The sequence below is a fragment of the Strigops habroptila genome, chromosome 7 (assembly GCF_004027225.2).
Source record: "Strigops habroptila isolate Jane chromosome 7, bStrHab1.2.pri, whole genome shotgun sequence".
Lineage (NCBI taxonomy): Eukaryota > Metazoa > Chordata > Aves > Psittaciformes > Psittacidae > Strigops > Strigops habroptila.
In genome coordinates this window covers 15,936,604-15,956,404 of record NC_044283.2, presented here as the reverse complement: position 1 = coordinate 15,956,404, position 19,801 = coordinate 15,936,604, and the positions used below count along the sequence as shown (strand labels likewise).

At 37.3% G+C, this 19,801-nt stretch overlaps 2 protein-coding genes across 12 annotated transcripts in view; both read left to right on the top strand.

The window, feature by feature from the left end:
* PROM1 (prominin 1) overlaps nt 1-12,871 on the top strand; it is a 62,947-nt gene extending 50,076 nt beyond the window's left edge. For 3 of the 11 annotated variants that reach the window (XR_003992288.2, XR_003992285.2, XR_003992284.2), the window contains 12 exons: nt 483-629; nt 893-964; nt 3,613-3,705; nt 4,437-4,454; nt 5,030-5,083; nt 6,586-6,666; nt 6,760-6,828; nt 7,374-7,466; nt 8,995-9,110; nt 9,527-10,253; nt 12,352-12,392; nt 12,623-12,871. Coding sequence is in view for 5 of the 11 variants with exons in the window: in XM_030492376.2 (XP_030348236.1) it covers nt 483-629; nt 893-964; nt 3,613-3,705; nt 5,030-5,083; nt 6,586-6,666; nt 6,760-6,828; nt 7,374-7,466; nt 8,995-9,110; nt 9,787-9,810; nt 10,185-10,253; nt 12,352-12,370 (837 nt within the window). In the remaining 6 variants the exon portion in view is untranslated. The remainder of the gene's footprint in view (nt 1-482; nt 630-892; nt 965-3,612; nt 3,706-4,436; nt 4,455-5,029; nt 5,084-6,585; nt 6,667-6,759; nt 6,829-7,373; nt 7,467-8,994; nt 9,111-9,526; nt 10,254-12,351; nt 12,393-12,622) is intronic. The other 8 variants (XR_003992289.2, XR_003992287.2, XR_003992286.2 and 5 more) reach the window with 4 other exon arrangements.
* A 3,802-nt stretch (nt 12,872-16,673) lies between these two features.
* FGFBP2 (fibroblast growth factor binding protein 2) lies at nt 16,674-17,338 on the top strand. The gene has a single exon (XM_030492378.1). The coding sequence runs from the start codon at nt 16,705-16,707 to the stop codon at nt 17,329-17,331; it is 627 nt and encodes a 208-aa protein (XP_030348238.1). The 5' UTR covers nt 16,674-16,704; the 3' UTR covers nt 17,332-17,338.
* Nucleotides 17,339-19,801: the final 2,463 nt, after the last annotated feature.

Sequence of the window (19,801 nt, the reverse complement as noted above, 5' to 3'; positions counted from 1 at the left end):
TTTAGTCCTGTGGCAAACAGAGTGGACAGTGTCTGTCCTGGCCACGACAGAGACACTGAATTCTCTATGTTTCCTTGATTAGGGCCAGGGGTGGAATTTAAAAATTTAAGGATAACATTTCCTGGAGAGGAAAGAGAATTCAGTTTTATCTCAGTCTCCTCTTAGGAGGGACTAACATCTTATCAGAGAAGCCTGCTTAAATGTATGTAACGGAAGGCAAGTAGTTCATTGGTATGAAAGATGCATGGGTAGGTTAGAACATGGCATGGCTAGACTGTGTGGATACTGCAGGGAAGGGGAGAACATTACCTGGTGGATTCCATCAAAGTTAATTGAATTCAACTGGTGTAAGCAAAAATCGATGTGTGCTTCTTCATGGAAGTGATAAGTCAGCAAAAGCAAGGTGCTTGGGGAGGGGCAGCTATAGATGAATATGCACTGGGCGCAAACCGCTTATATGCTTTGTTTTGTTTCCCTCTCAGTATACAGAAGATGTAGCTCTCAAAATTGAACATATTCAGATAAACCTCAGCAAAATCATTCTGTTGGATGAAATTGGGAAGGAGAATCTTCTGAATTTCAGCTCTTCAGGAATAGAAGGGATAAACTTTGCAGCATATTTGGCGGAGGTGAGACTGTAGTCAACTGACATTTGACTGGGACAAAGCATAAAATGAAACGTTGCTTTTAACAGTGGGCAAAATGGAGAAAAATCTGCTTTTGTGTGAAAGGGTGTGTTTTGGAGAATCTCAAAACATGGAGTGAAAGCACTTCAGAAGTTAAGCTCAATAAACATTTAAAGAAATAAAGGGTAGACAGAGTAGGTGGTGTGCAGTGTTTGTATGCAGCAACAACATACACTCTTTCTTCTACTGTTCATGTCTTGTTTCAGATCAATAAAAGTGTTACCAAAGTTGGTCTTCTGTCATTTGCTAATGACTTAGAAGCAAGAGCAGACCAGCTGGTAAGTTTAATTCACTAATACAACAATACATGAAATTTATCGTTTATATGCTTTATAAGTATAAATACATAGCCAAGCATTTAGACTTCCCGTGGGAGAATTCTTGTACTTCAGACCCTTACATACGTGATGCATTGTCACGTAAGGAAAAGCTTTCATGAACAACATTGGATATGAACTGTATTTTAAATATTGCTAATTACTGATTTTTGTATGCTAACTGTTGTACAATTTCTGCTTTGGAAGTGTAATTTATTTAATTCCACTGGTTGCTTAAGAAATGAGGGGAATACTCTGAGTATTTCCTGTTTATGCTGTCTACATTTTAGGGTCCCAGTTGGAAAAAGTAAAGAGGTTAGACTGTGATGAAGATGATGATTTGAATTAATTTTGTTTCAGTTACTGAGCAGAATGTTTTGCAATTAGCAATAAAATTAATACTGTGGCAGCTCATAAGAGCTCTAATGAGAACTGTGGCTCCACTGTGGCGGGAGAATGCACAAAAGAGATCCTGTCTGCTCTGAAGGGCTTTTTGTATGCAGACACATGGACAATGGTCAGAGGGTACAGCTACGGCATTGCCTGCAGATGAATCTGCAGAATGACACAGCTGTGTTAACAGACAGTGAATATTCAGCTAATATGTTTGTATGAATGGCAAGGTCACTTCATATTTATTTTTCAAAATGAGGGTCATAGCTTGGCCACGAGGTTGGACACTGGCCCAAGACAGATGCCTGCATTGCGATGTAGGAGAAAGAGTTATGCTGCATATGTGCTACTATCTCTTGGATCACTAAGGGACACGGATAGCAGAGTGCGACCATGCTGCTTGGAATTTATCAGATATTCATCCCTCCTTTAGGGAGAAGAAGGCACCAGTAGAGGCTCCTGGTATGCTTACTGCATATAATTTGATCACACTTCTTGGTGCTTTTTTCTGCCATGTGTGCACTCATGTCAAGTTTAGACTGCTCACAGCTCTTTTTGTGTTGTAGTTAGCATCCTCTCCAAGTACGGTGAGTGAGCCACATGTTGCCTGTTTACTCATGTAGTTTGTCTGCTAACTTGGACAGATACCAGTAGCTTTGGCCACAGTTCATTTTGATTTTTAAACTTTTACTGTGCCATTTTGCACCTTATACAGGTGGGGAGTTTTTGCTGATATTTTGGGGCTATTTTCTAAGTGAAAGCTGAGGTTCTTCAAATGCATTATGTCTTACATAGACTTTCCTCTGAGGTGTCTCTTTAAAGGTATATTCTAAATAGCTCCATAAAGGAAAATATACTGTACTGTTAGATAGGGTTGTTTGGGGGGGGTGTTCATTATTTTTGGTAATAGAATCTAAAGGAAGCATTAGAATTGAGAATAGATCAGGCAGAGTAATTTCTTCATATAGAAGACAAAGAAAGATATGATATTAAATGTGTTCACTGTCACAGTGTATGTTTTTATTTCTTCCTTAGTGTAATCTATGAAATGTCTATAAAAACCTTCCAAAACCCCACAACAAAAAGACATAGTACAAAAGTTAGATTGTTTCAAAATTGATACTGGTTTCCAAGAATATTTTGTAATCCTATTTTGTTATTAGTGTTAACTCTGGAAGTTTACAAGAACCATCAATTAAAGAATAAACTAAAACCTTTTGGAATTAATTAACCATGGGGTTATAGTTTACATTTTCTGGCACCTTACACAAAATTGAATGGATGTTTTTATACTGGAAGGAGCAAATGGAATAAAAGTTGTATCAAACCAGTGTGTCAGGGTATAGAGGAGGGAGCAATACCACCCACAGGTGTTAGGTAAGGGAATTCAGCTTGTCAGTGCAGGACATGAAGTATCCTGAAGCTCAGTGCCACAGCTGACCGCTTACATGAACACTTTACAGGAAGCACACACATCTCTGAGGTATGCCATTAGTACACTTTCAAAACAGAGTGAGCAGCATGTATTCAGTATGTATGCAGGGAGCCAAGTGATTTTGCCATCAAAAGGAAATGGAAAAGAAATATATTTCTGAGAGTAAAATCAAATTCCATGGTATTTTGCAGCAAGTGTGAGCTCCAGGCAGGCAGTCAGTCTTGAAAATCAGCGCACAGAAGATACTCATATCTTCTGACTGAAAGGCAGGAGCTGCAGAAATGAAAAATAACTTCCACAGATGTGTTTCCAAGTTACTGGCTGGAAATACTTAAACTTCTGTGCCCCTCAGAAAGCAGAGTGTGCCTCAGGGTGTTGCCCACAGAGCTCAATACAAAGCAAGTACCCGTGCCTGGGCGATGCTCACCCCAGCCACGGTGCCATGTTGCAGGGTTCTTGGGGTGAGTGAGAGGGCAATGTGCTTGCCTCTGTATTTAAAATGACTTAGTGCACCATGTGAAAATTCTCTCCAGTTAAATCCGTGCTGATAATGTTATAGCCTGAAAAGCAGTGTAATATATCTGGTTTGGTTATTGAGGTTTGAATTATTAATATGGTGATTTTTCCTCTCTTTGTGTTGAGGAATTCAATTTGCCGTATCCCGTTGTTAGCATCAGCTGTTCTGCAATGGATGAGGATAATGTGCAACTTTCATTGTTTCTTGCTTTGTTGGAAAGCTTTGAGACTACTGAACAATACTGCATAATTGTGTTTTTTGCAGCCAAAAGGAGCACTGGAAAATGCCTTAAAAGGACATGCAAACAGCATTCGAATGATTCATAACCAGCAAGTCATTCCACTAGAGCAAGCTATGGTAAAATATTAAAGCAATACTAAAATGTAGCTGTAGAAAATAATGAATCTTTAAATCTCTTAAATACAGAAAGCTGGACTTCTGCTATTATATAAGCACAGATTGCATTTTCACCGTGTCACTGAAGGGTAATCTGGTTAAAGTACATGTTTAATAAATAGTTTTCCTACTTGTAATACTACTACTTTATAATGCTCTCTAAAATTGTGACCTTTTTCTTCCCCATTTTTTTTTTCTGTGTCTATTTTTGATTATATACGAATAAAGTAGGAAACAGGAGAAATTTACAAAATTCTAACCCTAATTCACTCATTTTCTTTTTTGCTTAGCATTTGTCTTTGTCAATAAAAGCAGTTACCACTTTCACAACTGTATTTCTTGGAATTAGCAATCACCTAACAGTATTAGAATTGAAAACTCCTGACAGTAGTGTTTAGAGCCAAAGAAAAATAGTTTTATTGATGCCATAAAAGATGTGAAAGGGCTGCTTCTGCCTGATTTTGCCAGGCTTTTAGTATCAAGCTGTGTATATGCTAGGTGTTGCTTTTTCGTCCAGGTAACATGATGACTTTAAGTTTATCCTATCATCTGATACAGTGTTCCTGTCCTATCAAAGCCCTCTGGTAGAAAAGCATTAAGTCTTCTCTTCCACTCTGATTCTATGCTGTTTTTTCCTAATTAACTTCTAATTATTCTCATCTCTTTTTCCTTTTACAAAACTGACTGTCAAGAAATATGTTAAAGCTAGGGTAAGTGCTTTTTCCCTTCTGAAATTGCACAATATAAAATTCTCTGAATGCTTGGTTCTGATTTTAACTGTTCTCTCTTCCCTCCAAATAAATCTTGGTTAAATCTAAAGTCTTCCAGTACACAATTTTTAAGAGTCATATAATGGTTTCGTTTGGAAGGGACCTTAAAGCTCATCCAGTTCCAACCCCCTGCCAGGGGCAGGGACACCTTCCACTAGACCAGGTTGCTCAAAGCCCCGTCCAACCTGGCCTTGAACACTGCCAGGGATGGGGCAGCCACAACTTCTCTGGGTAACCTGTGCCAGCGCCTCACCAGTAAAGAACTTCTTCCTTATATTTGATCTAAATCTACCCTTTTTCAGTTTAAAGCCATTACCCCTTGTCCTGTCACTACTTGCTCTTATAAAAAGTCGTATTTATTTTAATACAACTGTCATTACTATATATATTGTGATATATTGTATTATACAAAATAATCTAGAGAAGATCAAGGTATGCATATAATATTGAAACAGATGGGCTCTTACCTGTAGTAATGACTTGAATTTTTTTTTTTCTTCCCTCCTTTCTAATAGAGCACTTTAAATCAGAGCATCCGGTTACTGAAAAGGACATCGTCTGAACTTATGGTAAGCTTTTCTTTCTGGCAACAGGAACATTTTTATGTGTTTTAAATCCATTCGCCGCATATGCAGGGCATATATTTTCAGTACAGCTTTTTCTATTTCTAGCTGTTCTGTTATTGCATTGAGGTAGTAACAGGAATTCAGATATTTCTTTTCAGCTTTTTCTACCCTGGCTTTCCCTTCCTTACAGAGGAGAAAAAAAAGAAAAGAAAAAGTTGGGGAATTTTTTTGAAGTATGAATTATAAACCGAATTGTCACATGCTAAAGTAGACTTCAGCACAGTCCCATATGGTGTGTTACTCATTTTCCTAAAAATGTAGTTGTGTTTTCTAGAATCCTTGAATGCATAACTTGGGGGGGGTGTGGGGGTGTGTGTGTGGGGGGGTGTGTGTGAAGACAACCAAGAAGTAAAACACAAAAATTCAACTGAGAAAAGAGAGCTTAGCATGTCTTTAACCACCTCTTGTCCAACATCCAGCTCCTGGGGGCCTGTTTCTTTAGCACTGTACTTGTTACCTGCCTGCTTCTTCAGCATCATTCTTGCTGTGGGGGCCTGGACCTGTATATAGGCTTCCCCAGGACAGCCGTGTTTCCCCTCTAAGTAGCAGCTCATGCCCACACAATGGGACCCGCTGCCTTCACATTCTGGTGGACTTGGGAGAATAAGCAACAGGACGGTTACTTTTCTGGCAGCAAAGCTTTCTGTTGCCACCAGCCTGCCTTGGCTCTACTAGCAAGAATCCAGCCACGCTAGCTAGCACTTAAGAGTCATAGTTACAACAGCTTGATGGGCCATACCTGCCTCAGTTCTTCCCGTTACGGTTTTCACCCATCCACAGCAGCAGGCGAGCTAGGATTCTTTTAGAATCTGTGACTTGAACCTGGAAGGTGGGGCTAGGAAGCCATGAAATCAGGTGCTGATAAGAAAAGGATGGTGTTTGACACTTAAGTATATTTGAGAAACATCTCTACAGTTCCAGGCTGAATGTATGTTATCCTTTGTGTGTGTTCTTTAAGAGACTTTGTGGGGTTGTGCATACATTGAAGAAGTGTCTCAATCCTTTTGGATATTGATCAGCAGTATATTCTAGCTGTATAGAATCATACTCTAGTAATTAAGAGTTGTGATAGTATATAGGCACTCTATTCTTGCTGTGCACTGTATGTGTATGTAATGTATACACTACATTGATGAATGTATTTCTACTCTTACAGAAAGGAAAGAGAATGGAAGAGAAAGCTGATCTAGTATATCAATTGGTAGCATAGGATCCAGGAAAAGATACTGTTTGTAACACTAATGTCTTCCTTTTTTAGTAGTGAGAGAATTTTGTCAGGTGATCTGAAATCTATAGGCTGGCTCATGTTCTGTCTGGATTTGCATGTTTTGATAGGACAGTAACATTGGTTTTTAAAGAGCATAGGGTCCCAACAGTAGCTGCAGAGCCATTGTAACAGCCCGAAAGGGATTTATTTCTATTAAATGCTGTCTCTTCCTCTCCAGGTTAAGGTGAAAAATGTCATAAGCGCTGTTAATGCTGCCCAGCTTCTCATAAATAACAACGCTTCTCTAGTTATTGTCCAGGTGAGCTTTAGTTGATTGAAGTACATTAATTTATGATGTCATGGAGATAAAGTTTCACTTACTTTTGTTCACTTAACTTTTGTTTGTTCCTAGGAGACAAAAAAGTACATGGATACCATAGTTGGCTACTTTGAGCAATACATTGAGTGGGTCAAGGAGTCGGTGAGATACATTAACTTCATTGAGAAAAGCTGCGTTTGAAAAGAATGTGAAAAAGCTAGTAGCTAATAATGATCATGTTACTTTGATAGTATGTTTTATAGTTTCAATTTGTAAGAGATCTGTACTTCCTATGAAAGGGAAAACTTGTCTTCTGTAAATAGTTCTGTTGTGTTTGAAATAGAACAGAAATGATGAGTTGTGTTGATTGGAATAAAACGTAAATTTAATATAGTATCATTTTTCCAGGGCTAGCCTGAAATCTACCATTTGTGCTAATGCTGCACTGAGCCTGTCCCTGCTTAGTTCAAATTGATGTCATTAGCATCTTGTTTTATTTTTCTTTCTTCAGCTGCAGCCTTTAAGAAAGTAAGCTGAGGTTTTAAAGATGTTCAGTTGATAGCATACTCCCACTGGAATTTGGATAGGGTGAGAGATAACAATTTAATAAACAGCATCTGTAACTGTAAGCAAGCTTTGAGATTCTTGTTTTATTCTGCTACATACTTTGAACTATATATTTATGTATTTTTTTTAATGTCTTTCAGATTGCCATGGAGGTAGCAGCATGCAAGCCTATTGCCAATGTGATAGATACAGCAGTAGATATTTTTTTATGCAGCTATATAACTGATTCTGTGGTAAGGAATGTTTTCTGTTAGAATTGGGGCAGTGGGAAATTCTTTGCACGTACATCTGTATTTAATTATTCTGGCTAGACTGTTCTGAAGTATGGTAATAAAGTGTCACATTCAAAGTTATGCAGGGAAAAAAAATGTTCTGATCTGAATCAAGTCCAAAGCTAAACCAGTGCTGGACTTGTTTTAGGTTCCCTGTAAAATCAGGCTTCTATTAGCAAGAATGCTGTAAAATTATCTGCGCTTACTAAATTTCTTACAACTTGAATTGCAAAGTAAATACAGTACTACTGATTTGGAATAGAAGTTCTGGAAAAGTAGCTGGGTTTCTGTTTGATTACTTGATTCTGAATGACCTTGAAATGGAAAAGCATAAAGATCTGAAGTTTCAGCTGTAACCATTTCTGGCTTAAGTGGAGGGAATGAGAAATAGGAAGGAAAAACTTTCTCAGGTATCTTTCCTGGACTCTAGAAAACCTGAATGAGGTTTTATTACTTGACTTGTAGCAGACCTTGATTCATTCCTGTACAGTGGAGACTTGGAGCATGACTGGTTACAATATATAAGGGCAGTATTGGCTTTTCATCTTGCCCAAAGAGCTTGGAAAAAGGACAGTATGTATTAAAAAGAGAATAAGAAACCGCATGCCTGGAAACTACCTAAAACATCTCCTAGCTATTGCTTAGCTTTATGGCATTTGTAGCAAGGTCCTAATCATACCAACAGTAAATGTGTATAATCAAAGCCAAAGCATTCGAACCTTGATAGTGCTTTAACCACAAAATGCTTAACCTTGATAATGCTTCACCGTGTAAACCTCCTAACCTGGCAGAATCATTGATTATCTTGTATGTTACAGAGCTTCTGTGCTCTTTCGTGTAGCCACTAACCATCTGGTAGGAGATGGACCATGGTTTTCCTGATGGTAGAACTTAGCTGAGTCACTTAAAAGTCAAAATGCCTCCAGCCAATACAAATCAAATTTGAGAAATGATCTTTTTAACATCTGGTGATAACTCAGTTCAACTGTATGATAATGAAATTAGTTACACAAAGAGGCTGCAGTTAGCAAGTTTAAAAGTACCTTGAGAAAGTGTTGGAAACTTGGTTTTTGATAAAGAACCTCAAGAAAGATAAATACTTTAAAATACCAAGAAAGGAGAAAGAAAAAATATGACTAGTAAATTAATGCTGAGACACAAAATTACTTTCTAGCCCAAGGCTGAACACATTGAAATAACTTCTTAGGGCACTATGGCTGTGTAGCTTTGAGCAACTTCAGACACATTTCTGTTTGGTTACATTTGAGGACAGTGCTTTTCTTACTTTAGTTCACATTGACAATGGAGAATACTACCATGCCCTGCTCCATGCTAGTGTGAGGAGCTTCAGATAATCCATATGACCAGTGCCGATAATTTTGACTGTGTTCTTCCAGTAACAATGATTAGAATATCAAGCAAGAAGTCAGTAATTTTCTGATAAATTTTCTCTGTGATGTCTTTTTTCCTGGCTTTTGCTTTGTTTCAGAATACCTTCTGGTTTGGTTTGGGAGGCTCTTCAATATTTTTAATTCCTGCCATAATTTTTGCTGTGAAACTCTCCAAATACTATCGTAGAATGGATACAGAGGATGTATATGATGAGTAAGTATATACTCCTAAATAAGCTAAATGGCACATGGATTGAAATGTTTTTTGTAATATCTCACATGGACGCACTAGAATCTTGAAACCTTCTGCGTGGTCAGATTAGAACTGTGTGTTCTTGTAAAGTATTGCAGGTTTGGGTTGGTGCCTGCAAAGTGCTTCGTGCAGGTGGGATGTGGTTGCCTTGACTTGCTATGGCTCCATGCAGATAGAGTCAGCCATGACTTTGAGAAACTTATTTCAGAGCTTTGTGTACAGTGTTTCTATAAATATATTCCAAATGTATAAGTGATTAGCTTTGCTGAGTAACCTGTTAAGGTGAATTATGCCTGCTTTGTAATCTTCTTGCATTAATTATTTGCTTTCTTACTGTCTTAGTTATTCCTAACGAGTCTTTCCTTTTTCAATTGCAGTTCCTCTGTCTCAGGGACTTGGCATTTTACTTTATGATAACTGTTCTTGCACATTTTCCCATCAGTTTTGTTTTCACTGTTTTCTCCTCCTTGTTTTTGCTCATTGCTCAGTTAGCCTGTGCACTGCATTTCTCAGTTTTCACACTGGTCATTTTTCATTACACATTTACTAGTCAGTAGAGCAGAAACAGGCATGTACAGCTAAAATTACTCACTTATTAGTATCTAGTTAATTACTCCTCCTTTTCTGTGTTTTTTAGTGTTGAAACTATACCCATGAAAACGTAAGACATTTTTGCTGGTATTTGTTAAAATTACTTCATTCTGGTGGGAGGGTTTATATTTTTCATGTAACTTGTTACTTCAAATGAGGTAACGTGTTCTGTTTCACCAGACAATATAGATTATATTAGAGTATCCAACTCAAGAATACCAAAATACTTAATTTTTGGAGGATATATAAAAATATTTAAAAATGAAAAATTATAATGATGCCATAACTCCTGAATGTTACAAAGAAAAAGTATATTCTATTGTACAGACACAGTTTATCTTTTCATATAATACCAACATCCATGTACATGTCTTAGAAGCCATACTGTACATAGCACATTTTATAGTTAACATGGTCTTTCTTGGTGTATTTATTTTATTACAGTACGGAAAATGGTAATAATGGTTATCATAAAGAGCATTTATATGGTATACACAATCCTGTTTTTACAAGGTAAACCAAGTCTGAAACTGCATGCCTTCATGTGTCCTTACTTAATCTACTGTATTAATCACCTATCCAATTTTCTGCACGTTTTAAAGTGAATCACTTTATGTGTTCTCTATTTATGGGGTTTTTTTGCATGATTACTCACTATAGCAAATGCTGTATGATTTATATTTCTCCAATATTCTTTACATAGCAGCAGATATTGTAGTAATTTCCAGCAACTTAACAAAGCAATTGCCTAAATTTGATCTTAAAATGCAGGTAGTTAGGTATTTATCTAGCCCAGCGCGTGGTCCTAAATTGATAAACATATTAAAATACTCTGATAGTAGTTGAAAGTGATAGGATGGGATGCATTCTTAGTCTCAGGTTGTTTTATATTTTGGATTGTGACAAGAGGAACTTTTCCTATGGAAAAGGCAGGTGGTCCAGGGTATGCAGAAAACACGAACAGAGAAAATGGGTGTTTCTGCATGGGTAGAACTAGTGTAACATCACAAAATAAGAAAGTTGAGTTATGTTTAAAAAGGAGGGATTTGGGTTCTCTTCTGTCTCTACAACTTCTGTGCTTTGAAACCTTAGCTATTGTGAGACTTTCAGTTTCCATAAGGATAACATAGAGTGTCCCACAGCTTTGATATTTAGGTTTGCAAAATATCTGAGTTGCTTAAAGAAGGATCTAATTTATGATTGAGATCCGTAGCTCACTGTGCCTTAACTTGCAACCTCGTGACTGAAAGTATAGGTAGAGAGTATTGGCAGAGAAGTTCCTTCAGTAATGGGTAGATACCAAGAGAGCTCATAGTTTGGAGGGCTTGCCAGATTTTATGGCTGAATCAGATGTATATTATTTATTAGAACTGTGTTTTACAATAGTTAATTTGCTGACCAAATCTTGATTCCTTCTGAAGGAAATATTTACATTTAACAATATTTTTAGTGATCACTTATGATCACAATTGTCATGATATGTTCTGCAACTTAAGTGTACTCCCTAAATTAACCTACAATGTGTTTAATTCAAAAGTGCTTCTGGCATACCTAAGGACTCTCAGTGCTAAGGACTTTTGGTATTTTACATAAGAGGAAACTAATAATTGCTCAGGCCTTAGAAGTGCCTTTCTGATCTTTGAATCTTTAATATGAATGTTAACATTCTTGACATTGATAGCATGTTTTCTGTGATATTTCAGTGATTGATGAATGGTCAATTCAGTGTTCCTGAATAAGCTAAAAATTACTAACCTAAAATAATCTTTTAAACAAAGACCCACTAGTTCAGTCGTGGCTTTATTTTCCTAAATTTTAAGTTTTAAGTTACTCAAAATGGGCTTCCATAATAAAATATAAGGATTCAGCAATGCTGACTTCTATATGCTAAATGAGATAATTTGAAAAACTGCTAATTGAGAGGTACATGCTTTGAATTTCTCAATCTGGGATTCCCAAAGCAAATAGAGTCTTGTTTCTAATTTTTGTTTTGGCAAATTCTTCACTCTTATGCTGTCCTTGCTTTTTCTCATTTCCTATAAATTATTTTGGGAGATACTTTGAGACGTATGAATTTGAAAAGATTTCTGTACACCTGTACTTTTGCAGGTGTAAAGAATCCCGTAGGGGGTTTTTGTCCTTCAGAATCAGCTGGATTATTTTGCTGGAAAAGAGATGCAATTATTTTTCTTTATAAATGCGAGCTATGTAAATACAAGTATGAGATCTGTATAAGGTATATTTATATTTGTATAGGTATCTCACACAGGTGTTTTTATAAACATGTCAAAGATACAAATAACCTCAAATGCAGCCACCATTTTTGGGAGAGCAAAATTGGAGGCTGGATTAAGTTCTCAAAGGAGTGGTGTTGAACAGTAATCCAGGCATTTCTTTCTATCATGAAACAAAGATAACCAGAAACGTTGGTGGAGAAAATCATGAATCTATTTACTCCTCTTTGAAAAATTCTTGATAAAGTGGGTAAAAGTTTGAGAAAAGTTTGTGCCAACTGAGCTTGTCTTGCCTTAGTCAGACACGGTATTTCTGTTCCACTCCTGGGCAAAAGAAAATGATGGTTTTGGTTTGTGTTTTGTTTTTTCTTGTATAGCTCTGTGGAACAGTGGTAACACATACTGGAAACATGAAGGGGTAAGTAATGAGCTTTTAAAGTCAATTCTAGGTCTGTTGCTACTTTACTATTTTTAAGAAGGCTGCTCTGCTTTCTGTAACATGAGTGCTGTAAGTTTTAAAAATAAAAATAAGATACTTATTGAACTGTATTGATATTCATGTGAAAATATGTGCCTGATTCTATGTAAATTACATTATAATTCTGTCTTCATCAAAATTCCCTGAATTGTTTTTGTGTTTATTTCCAGGCTATGTAAATGAGGCTCGAGATTCTTCTGTGGGAATATATCATTATTCTTCCAAGTGTATTGGCATTTGCATTCATCTTCCAAATCCTGAGCCACTTGTTTTATGTCGCCCGTACTGTAAATCCCAATTGTACTATTGAATGTTATGCCATAAACTACTGTGCAGAATATTTTGCAATCAGGGCACTGCCTCTTAAATACCACTGTTCAAGGCTTAAATTAAAACGGTTTTCGTTTTTTACTTTTTTACACTGGGCTTTTTACCTTACATCACAGTATAGAAATTAATTAGATTAACAGTCTTTACCTAGCAATCCTCTGATAACTGGTCAAGTTCTTAAATTGTTGATTTGTGTTAAACACAGTACATACACGTTTACATAAAAATACATTTTGTATACAGAGACTTTTGTATATACATTTTTCTTAAAACTTAAGTGTTTAGTTAAGATTTTAATATTGTATAATGCTCTTCACAAATGAATTTACCAGCATGATCAGTGTTGCTATTTGGTGCTCTTGAATGATCACTTTGGACTAAATTTGAAGTGTAATGGGATCCACAGTGTCTCTTTGTGTCTCCAAGAACTTCAGTTGCAGTTTTGTTTTTCTCCCTCTTTTTTTAATTATTTAATATTTAGTGGGTTTCGCAGCGTAGACCTAAAAGGGACATTTTTGGAGAAGTTTGTTTTGAAACTCTTCGGGTGGGAGGGTTGGGAGTGTCCGTGATGCATAATATAGTGGAAAAGCTAAGCTTTCTAGAGTTCAGTAGTACTCAAAAAGAGCATGAGAAATGCCATATGTGGGTGATTTTTAGAATGCTTTATGTCTTCTGCCTCCCTTTTCCTCATTCACATTGACTTCTGTGATGTTCTTAATAGTACCACTGTTAAGCTGTGGCTCTTTCAGGGGGCAGCGATACTATTTTTGCTAAATAATTTCAAAATATGATTTCTAATACTGAAATTCAAATGTGTTTCACAGTTGGAGGTAACATTTCTACTACTAGAGTTACTGCCTTGAATTTAGGCATACAATTGCATTGCTGAATTAGTTAACAGCAGAATTCATCAACAAGGCCCAAAAGTATCTCTGTTGTTACTAGAGTAAAACATTAAGGTGAGTGAATTAATTGTGTATATTGATCTAAAATAGTGTCTCTTCATATATCAATCAGTATTGTTAACTTTGTTTCCAACAAGGTTCATTGGCTTGAAGTAGGGGTAATTCTGTCAAACAGTCATGTAATTTTTAAGACATGCTGAAAAGTGATACCAGTCTTTAACCTGGAATAACCTTAAACTTTTCATTTTTAGGTCATAAATGGAAACATTTCTAATTGCCAGTATGTAGCATATGTGTATATGTAATGTTCAGAACTGCAAATTTTTAAAAGTTTCTATTTTTAATTTGAGAAAATTCCCAGTTTCCCAGTTCATTTAAATAAAAAAGAAGTTGCTTAACTACCTGATGTTTGATTCACAATTGTTTTGTTGTGTAGACCTGTCTCTGAAGAGTTGCGCTGAGTTAACATCTTATGAAAATGATATTTTTTTACCATGATTAAATATTTCTGCTATATTTGACTTCTATTAATGACTTTAGCTTAAGCAACATAAGAGACTAAGAATTGGAGCCGGAAGGGCTGAAAGAACATTGAATGAGGGAGCTTCCAGCTTCCACAAAGATTATGCAGAGATGGTAGGATTCGAGCTAATGAGTTGTAGATATCCACGTAACGTGCAAGTGCTCAAGATGTTACCGCTTGCCTGTTGTTGCTGTTGCTGTAGCAGTGACAGCAGAATTAAATGTTTGCCAGTTCTTCAGCTCCCATAGTTCACTGCTGGCATCCTGACTGAACTTGTAAAAGGACAGCTGTTTTCCACTGATACAACAGACCATGAGCTGTTTCATGTGAAGCACAGCAGACAGAGGACGCACATGTCAGATGGGAGCAAGGCAAGCACTGAGCAGTAACGTATTAACTGTAATACATGAATATACCAGAGCTCTTGAGTCCAAGCTTTGGTATTTTCTTATCCTTGTAGTCTGATTTGTTTTCATGATTACACTTTAAAAATTTTCAGAACAAAAGATCTGAAACTGGCATAAAATAACTTTTAAGTAGTTTCGAACTCTAACAATTATTAGAACAAGAGAGATGAATGGCTTTAGTTTCTAATTTAGGAACTGTGAGTGGTGTTATGCCATAACCAAGTGTAAATAGTACATTTGTTAAATATTAATAGGCATTTGAGTGCTTGCAGTAGGGATGTCTTGTAATGAAGGTGTGGTGAAGTGTGAGGTGGGCAACAAGATTCTTCCGTCTGGCTGGATGATGAGCAAGAAGACCCTCCAGAAAACAATAAAAGAGTGAATTGTAAATCTGAAGTAGGTTTGTACCATCGCTGTTTCTCTTAAGACTTGAGACTCCTACGACTGGAGAGGCACACCACTGTCCTTTGGAAGAAACAGTCAGGAGGTACAAATGGCAAGAAGCTAGAAATGAGACCTCTATTAAAAATGTTATTGAAATAGCCTTAGAGAGGAGATGAAAAGAAAGCTATGTTATTCTCTCTGTCAAACGGTACTTAGTCATGGGGAACTTCATGGCACATTCACTGGAAGAACGAGGTTCAGGCTACCCAAAATGGCTGTTCCAAGTGGCTCCATCTTCAAGCAGACAACTCTCAGATGAGCTAGGGTGCCACAACAGCCAGGGACTGTACTGTCAAGTATTAGAGAAGCACCTTTTGCAATTATATTTTTCTGTTCAGCTTCACTGTCTGTGTTAAATGAATGGTTTTCCCTTATTTTCTTTATCAGTACCTATTGAACAGCTAGGTATGCAAAATGATGTGCTATTCCATTGTGTATGGCCATTCTTATACCCAGGGTTTCTAGCACTCCAGTTATTCAAGCATACTTAAATAATATGCTCAGCATTCCAGAAGCTGTTCAGGTCAGACTTGGTGTATCGTACATGTCTTCAAAAGCAACGTCTGCTGGGGTCTTATTAGCCAGAAATGTACCGTGGCTTGCAGAAGCATGGGAGGGATTCTTCTCATGACATCCTGAATGCCAGGAGAGTTACCATGATTTTCCTTAGCTCTGCTTTTAGTTGCTGCAGCAGAAACTGCTAGTACAGGACTCTGCACTAAAATATTTCTATTCTCTTGCCTTTGTTTTATTGCATTTTTACAGCTCATTTATTATGAACAGGAAAACATCTATTTAGAAAAAAGGTGGAAGGTGATAAAGCACAAATATCTGACATGCTCTGGGGTCTCTTCCCTGCTGCTGAGACCCATGATAAGCTACTTCTGTTGTCTTGCTCTGTTGGCTGAAAATAACCCATGGTGTGACAGTGATGATAAACTTCCAAATGTTTGGTTTATGTTGAGGCTGTAATACCTTATTTTGCTAAAGCTTTATTCCTTATGCTTAAATATTGCAAGTCTAAAAATCTTTTACAGCTCAAAGAATGTGCAGTTGATTCTTCAACGTGTCCCCACTGTGCTGACATGTGTCATGTGCTGACGAAGTGCTAATGTTGGATCCTTACTCTGCAAATCCACAGAAAACCCATTTCACAAATCAGCCTTTATTAGTAAGACACGTTTTAATCACCCAGATGTAGCTGCATAGATTGCTATGGCACTTTTGTCTTTTTTTACTTCAACATGGTCTTACAAGCTCTGGCATGAAGATAGCTAGCTATAAAGCAGCTGGAGAATGGAAAATATCTGTTAAAAATCAAGTATGACATGTTCATCCTGGATAGAAATGTGCTTCTCGGTTATACAACTGTCGTTCTGTATTTAACTGCATTTACAAGATTTGTCTTGTTGCCTTCTTGGGAGTTCACAGGTTATTTGACACTCCCTCAAGCTATAAATTATGGGACATGCTTACTGTAGTGTGATTTATTATTTTTATTTTTAAAAAAATAAACCTTCCATCCCATGTTCTGCTGGTAAGAGGCTCCTTTGTGCACCAAGCCTTTAAATTGTGAGCAGCCGCTTACTGCTTCCACTTTTTCGGATCGTGTTGCTCAAGGATCTCAGTCAACTCCTCTCACCATGAAGAGTTTTGCTCTTCTTTTCCTAGTAGTGATCTGTGGCATGGGAGGATTGGGACAGAAGGTGAAGCCAAAGAAAAGAAGCAATGGTGAAGTAATCAATTTTCGGACTAAAACCAAAGATGTTTGCACAATGAGCATGAGTGGGGATGAGGAAATGAAACTTAGAATTGAATGCAAAAGCCAAGGCATGACCTACTGGTGTGAATTCACTGGCAAGCCATCAGTCTGTCGTGCTTTCAGAAACAACCCAAAGATTTACTGGAACCAGATCGCCATGGAACTTAGAAAGCTCCCGCATGCCTGCGAATCCACACAAGTGTTGAAGATCACTATGTGTCAAAAGGCTCCCTCAGCAGCTCTCATGAGGCAAATAGCTGCTGGTGTGGAGCCAGAAGATGTAGCAAACCAGGTCAAATCAGTCCAGAAAACTTCCACTTCTGGGAGTGGAGCAGGGAAAAGCTCGGCTAAGAAAATATTGAAACCTCCAATACTACCTCTTATAAAACCAACCCAACGTGGTCAAGGGTCTGAAAATGAAACAGAAGCAATGAAACTGGCCCGGGAACATTGCTGGGAATCCCTGCATGGTTTCTGCTCCTACATTATTGGAATCTTCAGAGGTTAAGGGTTCACTTCAGGTAAAACTCCCATCTTGAAGCACAGCAGAATATACCCCAGAATAATCCTGTTGTGATTTTGTTTTATTTTGATCCTGCGGGTCTTTCAGGGGTGTGGACAGGGAGGGTCTAGGCTTGTTCACTAAAATCTAACATGGCAAAGCCTGTACTGTGGCTTCTGAGGGACTGGACAGCGTAAACTCCAGTGATGGCTGCTAGCTAAGGACTCCCTCACAGCCTCCTGTGGGGTCTTCAGTGCGTACTGAGATGTTTGTTGTATCTGCTAGTAATTCTATGGTTCTACCTGTTTGAATTGGGCTTGTTTTCTGCCTTCTGTCATTCCTTCCCTCTTGTTCTGACCTTCAGATTTAAGCCAGTGAAGTAAGATAAACACAAATGCATCAGATCCAATAACAAATGCATCAGCTAGAACAATTTAAACTTATATTCAGAAATTGAGAGGATAAAGCTTGTTCATCAAAATGGCTAGGTAATAATTAACCATTTTAATTTTAAGGAGTTCATAAACAACTAAAAGAAATGAGTAAAACCAAATGGACTGTCTTGGTTTGTGAGTCTGTTTGCAAGCTTCTGTAGAGGCAATAGGGGATTGCATGCGGGCGCTTGTCTGGCAAGTCTCAGGTTTTCAGCCAGGATTTAAAAAGGCAAAGCCCTCACAGAAGTGGTTGGTTTTATACCCACTTCCATTTCAGCTCAGAAAGAGCCAGGAACTGGTGACTGAACCTGGCAAAATTTTGACAGAAATGGGAATAGATGAGGTGTGAACCAGCAAGTGTTTAGGCTGCTGCTGATCTTCCTTGTGCTTGATGCAGCAAAGTGACTAATCTTTTTTTTCTTCTTTGTCTTGCAGAGCAAAATTTTTACAGCTGAAGAAGGGTCCTTGGTGTAGTTTAATAATTTAGACGTAAGAATTTTGGTTTAAAAATGAGTCATCTCTGTAAATCTTGTAGCTTTTTTTCTAAAATAAAACTTTTTAACAGCCCTGAAAAATGCATGAAGCTGGAGTGACTGTACTTAAAGTGTTTGGATGAACTAACTGTTCTAGGTCTGTTACACACCAAGGTGTACAGCATTTATGTAACCAAGGTTCCACTTCAGGAGTGCTGAACTTGACTAGGTTTTTGTGTGTGCTGATTCTCTTCAATGTGTTGGAGATGAAAGCTGTAAATGATGCTACAGTTAGTGCAAACAATAAAATGTATGAAAACATACTCAGTGTGCTTTCTTAAAATTTTAAATGGTGCTACTTGTATAAAGTCGTGGTATTTGATACTTGTTTCTTAAGAGATTGTTGGTAAAATGTGTGAGAGAAGTTACAAGCTTGAGTCATTACTTTCCCACTGTGAACATGTTTTCATTAATATTAATATTTTCAGTGTTATTACATTTATATTACAATGATAAGTTACAGACAGCAGGGAGGAAGGATTGGAGAAATAAGAGTAATGTAAGAATACATTTCCAAAGATAGCAGATTAGAAGTGTTCATCTGTGATGCATCTGCAGAGTTCACTGTTATTAGCATTTGTTAGTGGAAATATTACTGTTTGGGTTCAGTAAACATTCTGAAAGGTAATTCATATCTATACACTTGGGCACTTGCATAAATCTCATCAAAACACAAAGCAGACCTAATAGCCTGTTGTCAGAGATTTGTACTCAGATTATTTTTTAACAATAATCCCTTGTGTTCCCAAGAGAGCTTCACAGCAGGGATATAACTGGAAAAACTTCATACCACAGAAATTAGTAGTGCTCTATATTTACTGTCAACAGTTTCTGCTGGGTGTTACACTTAAGTACTTCTCCAGCTTTACTCACAGCTTGGTAATTCTCACTTGATAATTCCAGATTGTAATTGTCTAATCACTAAACTTTGTACCTTATACCAGATGAAAAACTGGAATAATTTTCTGTTCCCAACCCTCTTGAAAAGATATGGACAGGAACACCAAGCAATGAACATGGGATCAGTGCAGAAACAGAGCTTGGCTGCTCCTCACATGCAAACTCAAGTCTGTATTTTTGTCAGCCATAAATCTAATGTGGTTAATCTTAATTTATAATTTCAATTAAAAGCTTTGCCAGGCTCTCGTGCAGTGAGTATAGAAAAAATATAGCAGTACACCTATTCACTTATTTGGCATAGAAATGAATGTAATTGATTTGCAAACATCAATTAAATTCATCAATTACAATGGGAACTATTTGGAAACATTAAGGGGAGGTTGAGGGTTTCCTTGAGATGTGTTTTTAAAACATTTTGAAACTTCTCTTTTATGAAACAAATCCATGCTGCACAGTGACTGTTTTGCAATAGTATCCCCTACAACAGTGATGCCCTCAAAAATGAGACAGTGTTTTGCATTTAAAGAAGTCTGGGAGAATCCGTCACCCACTGTACTGATAGCAGGAGAAAAGAGGAGGTTTCATTGGTTTACTAACAGAAGACTCTTT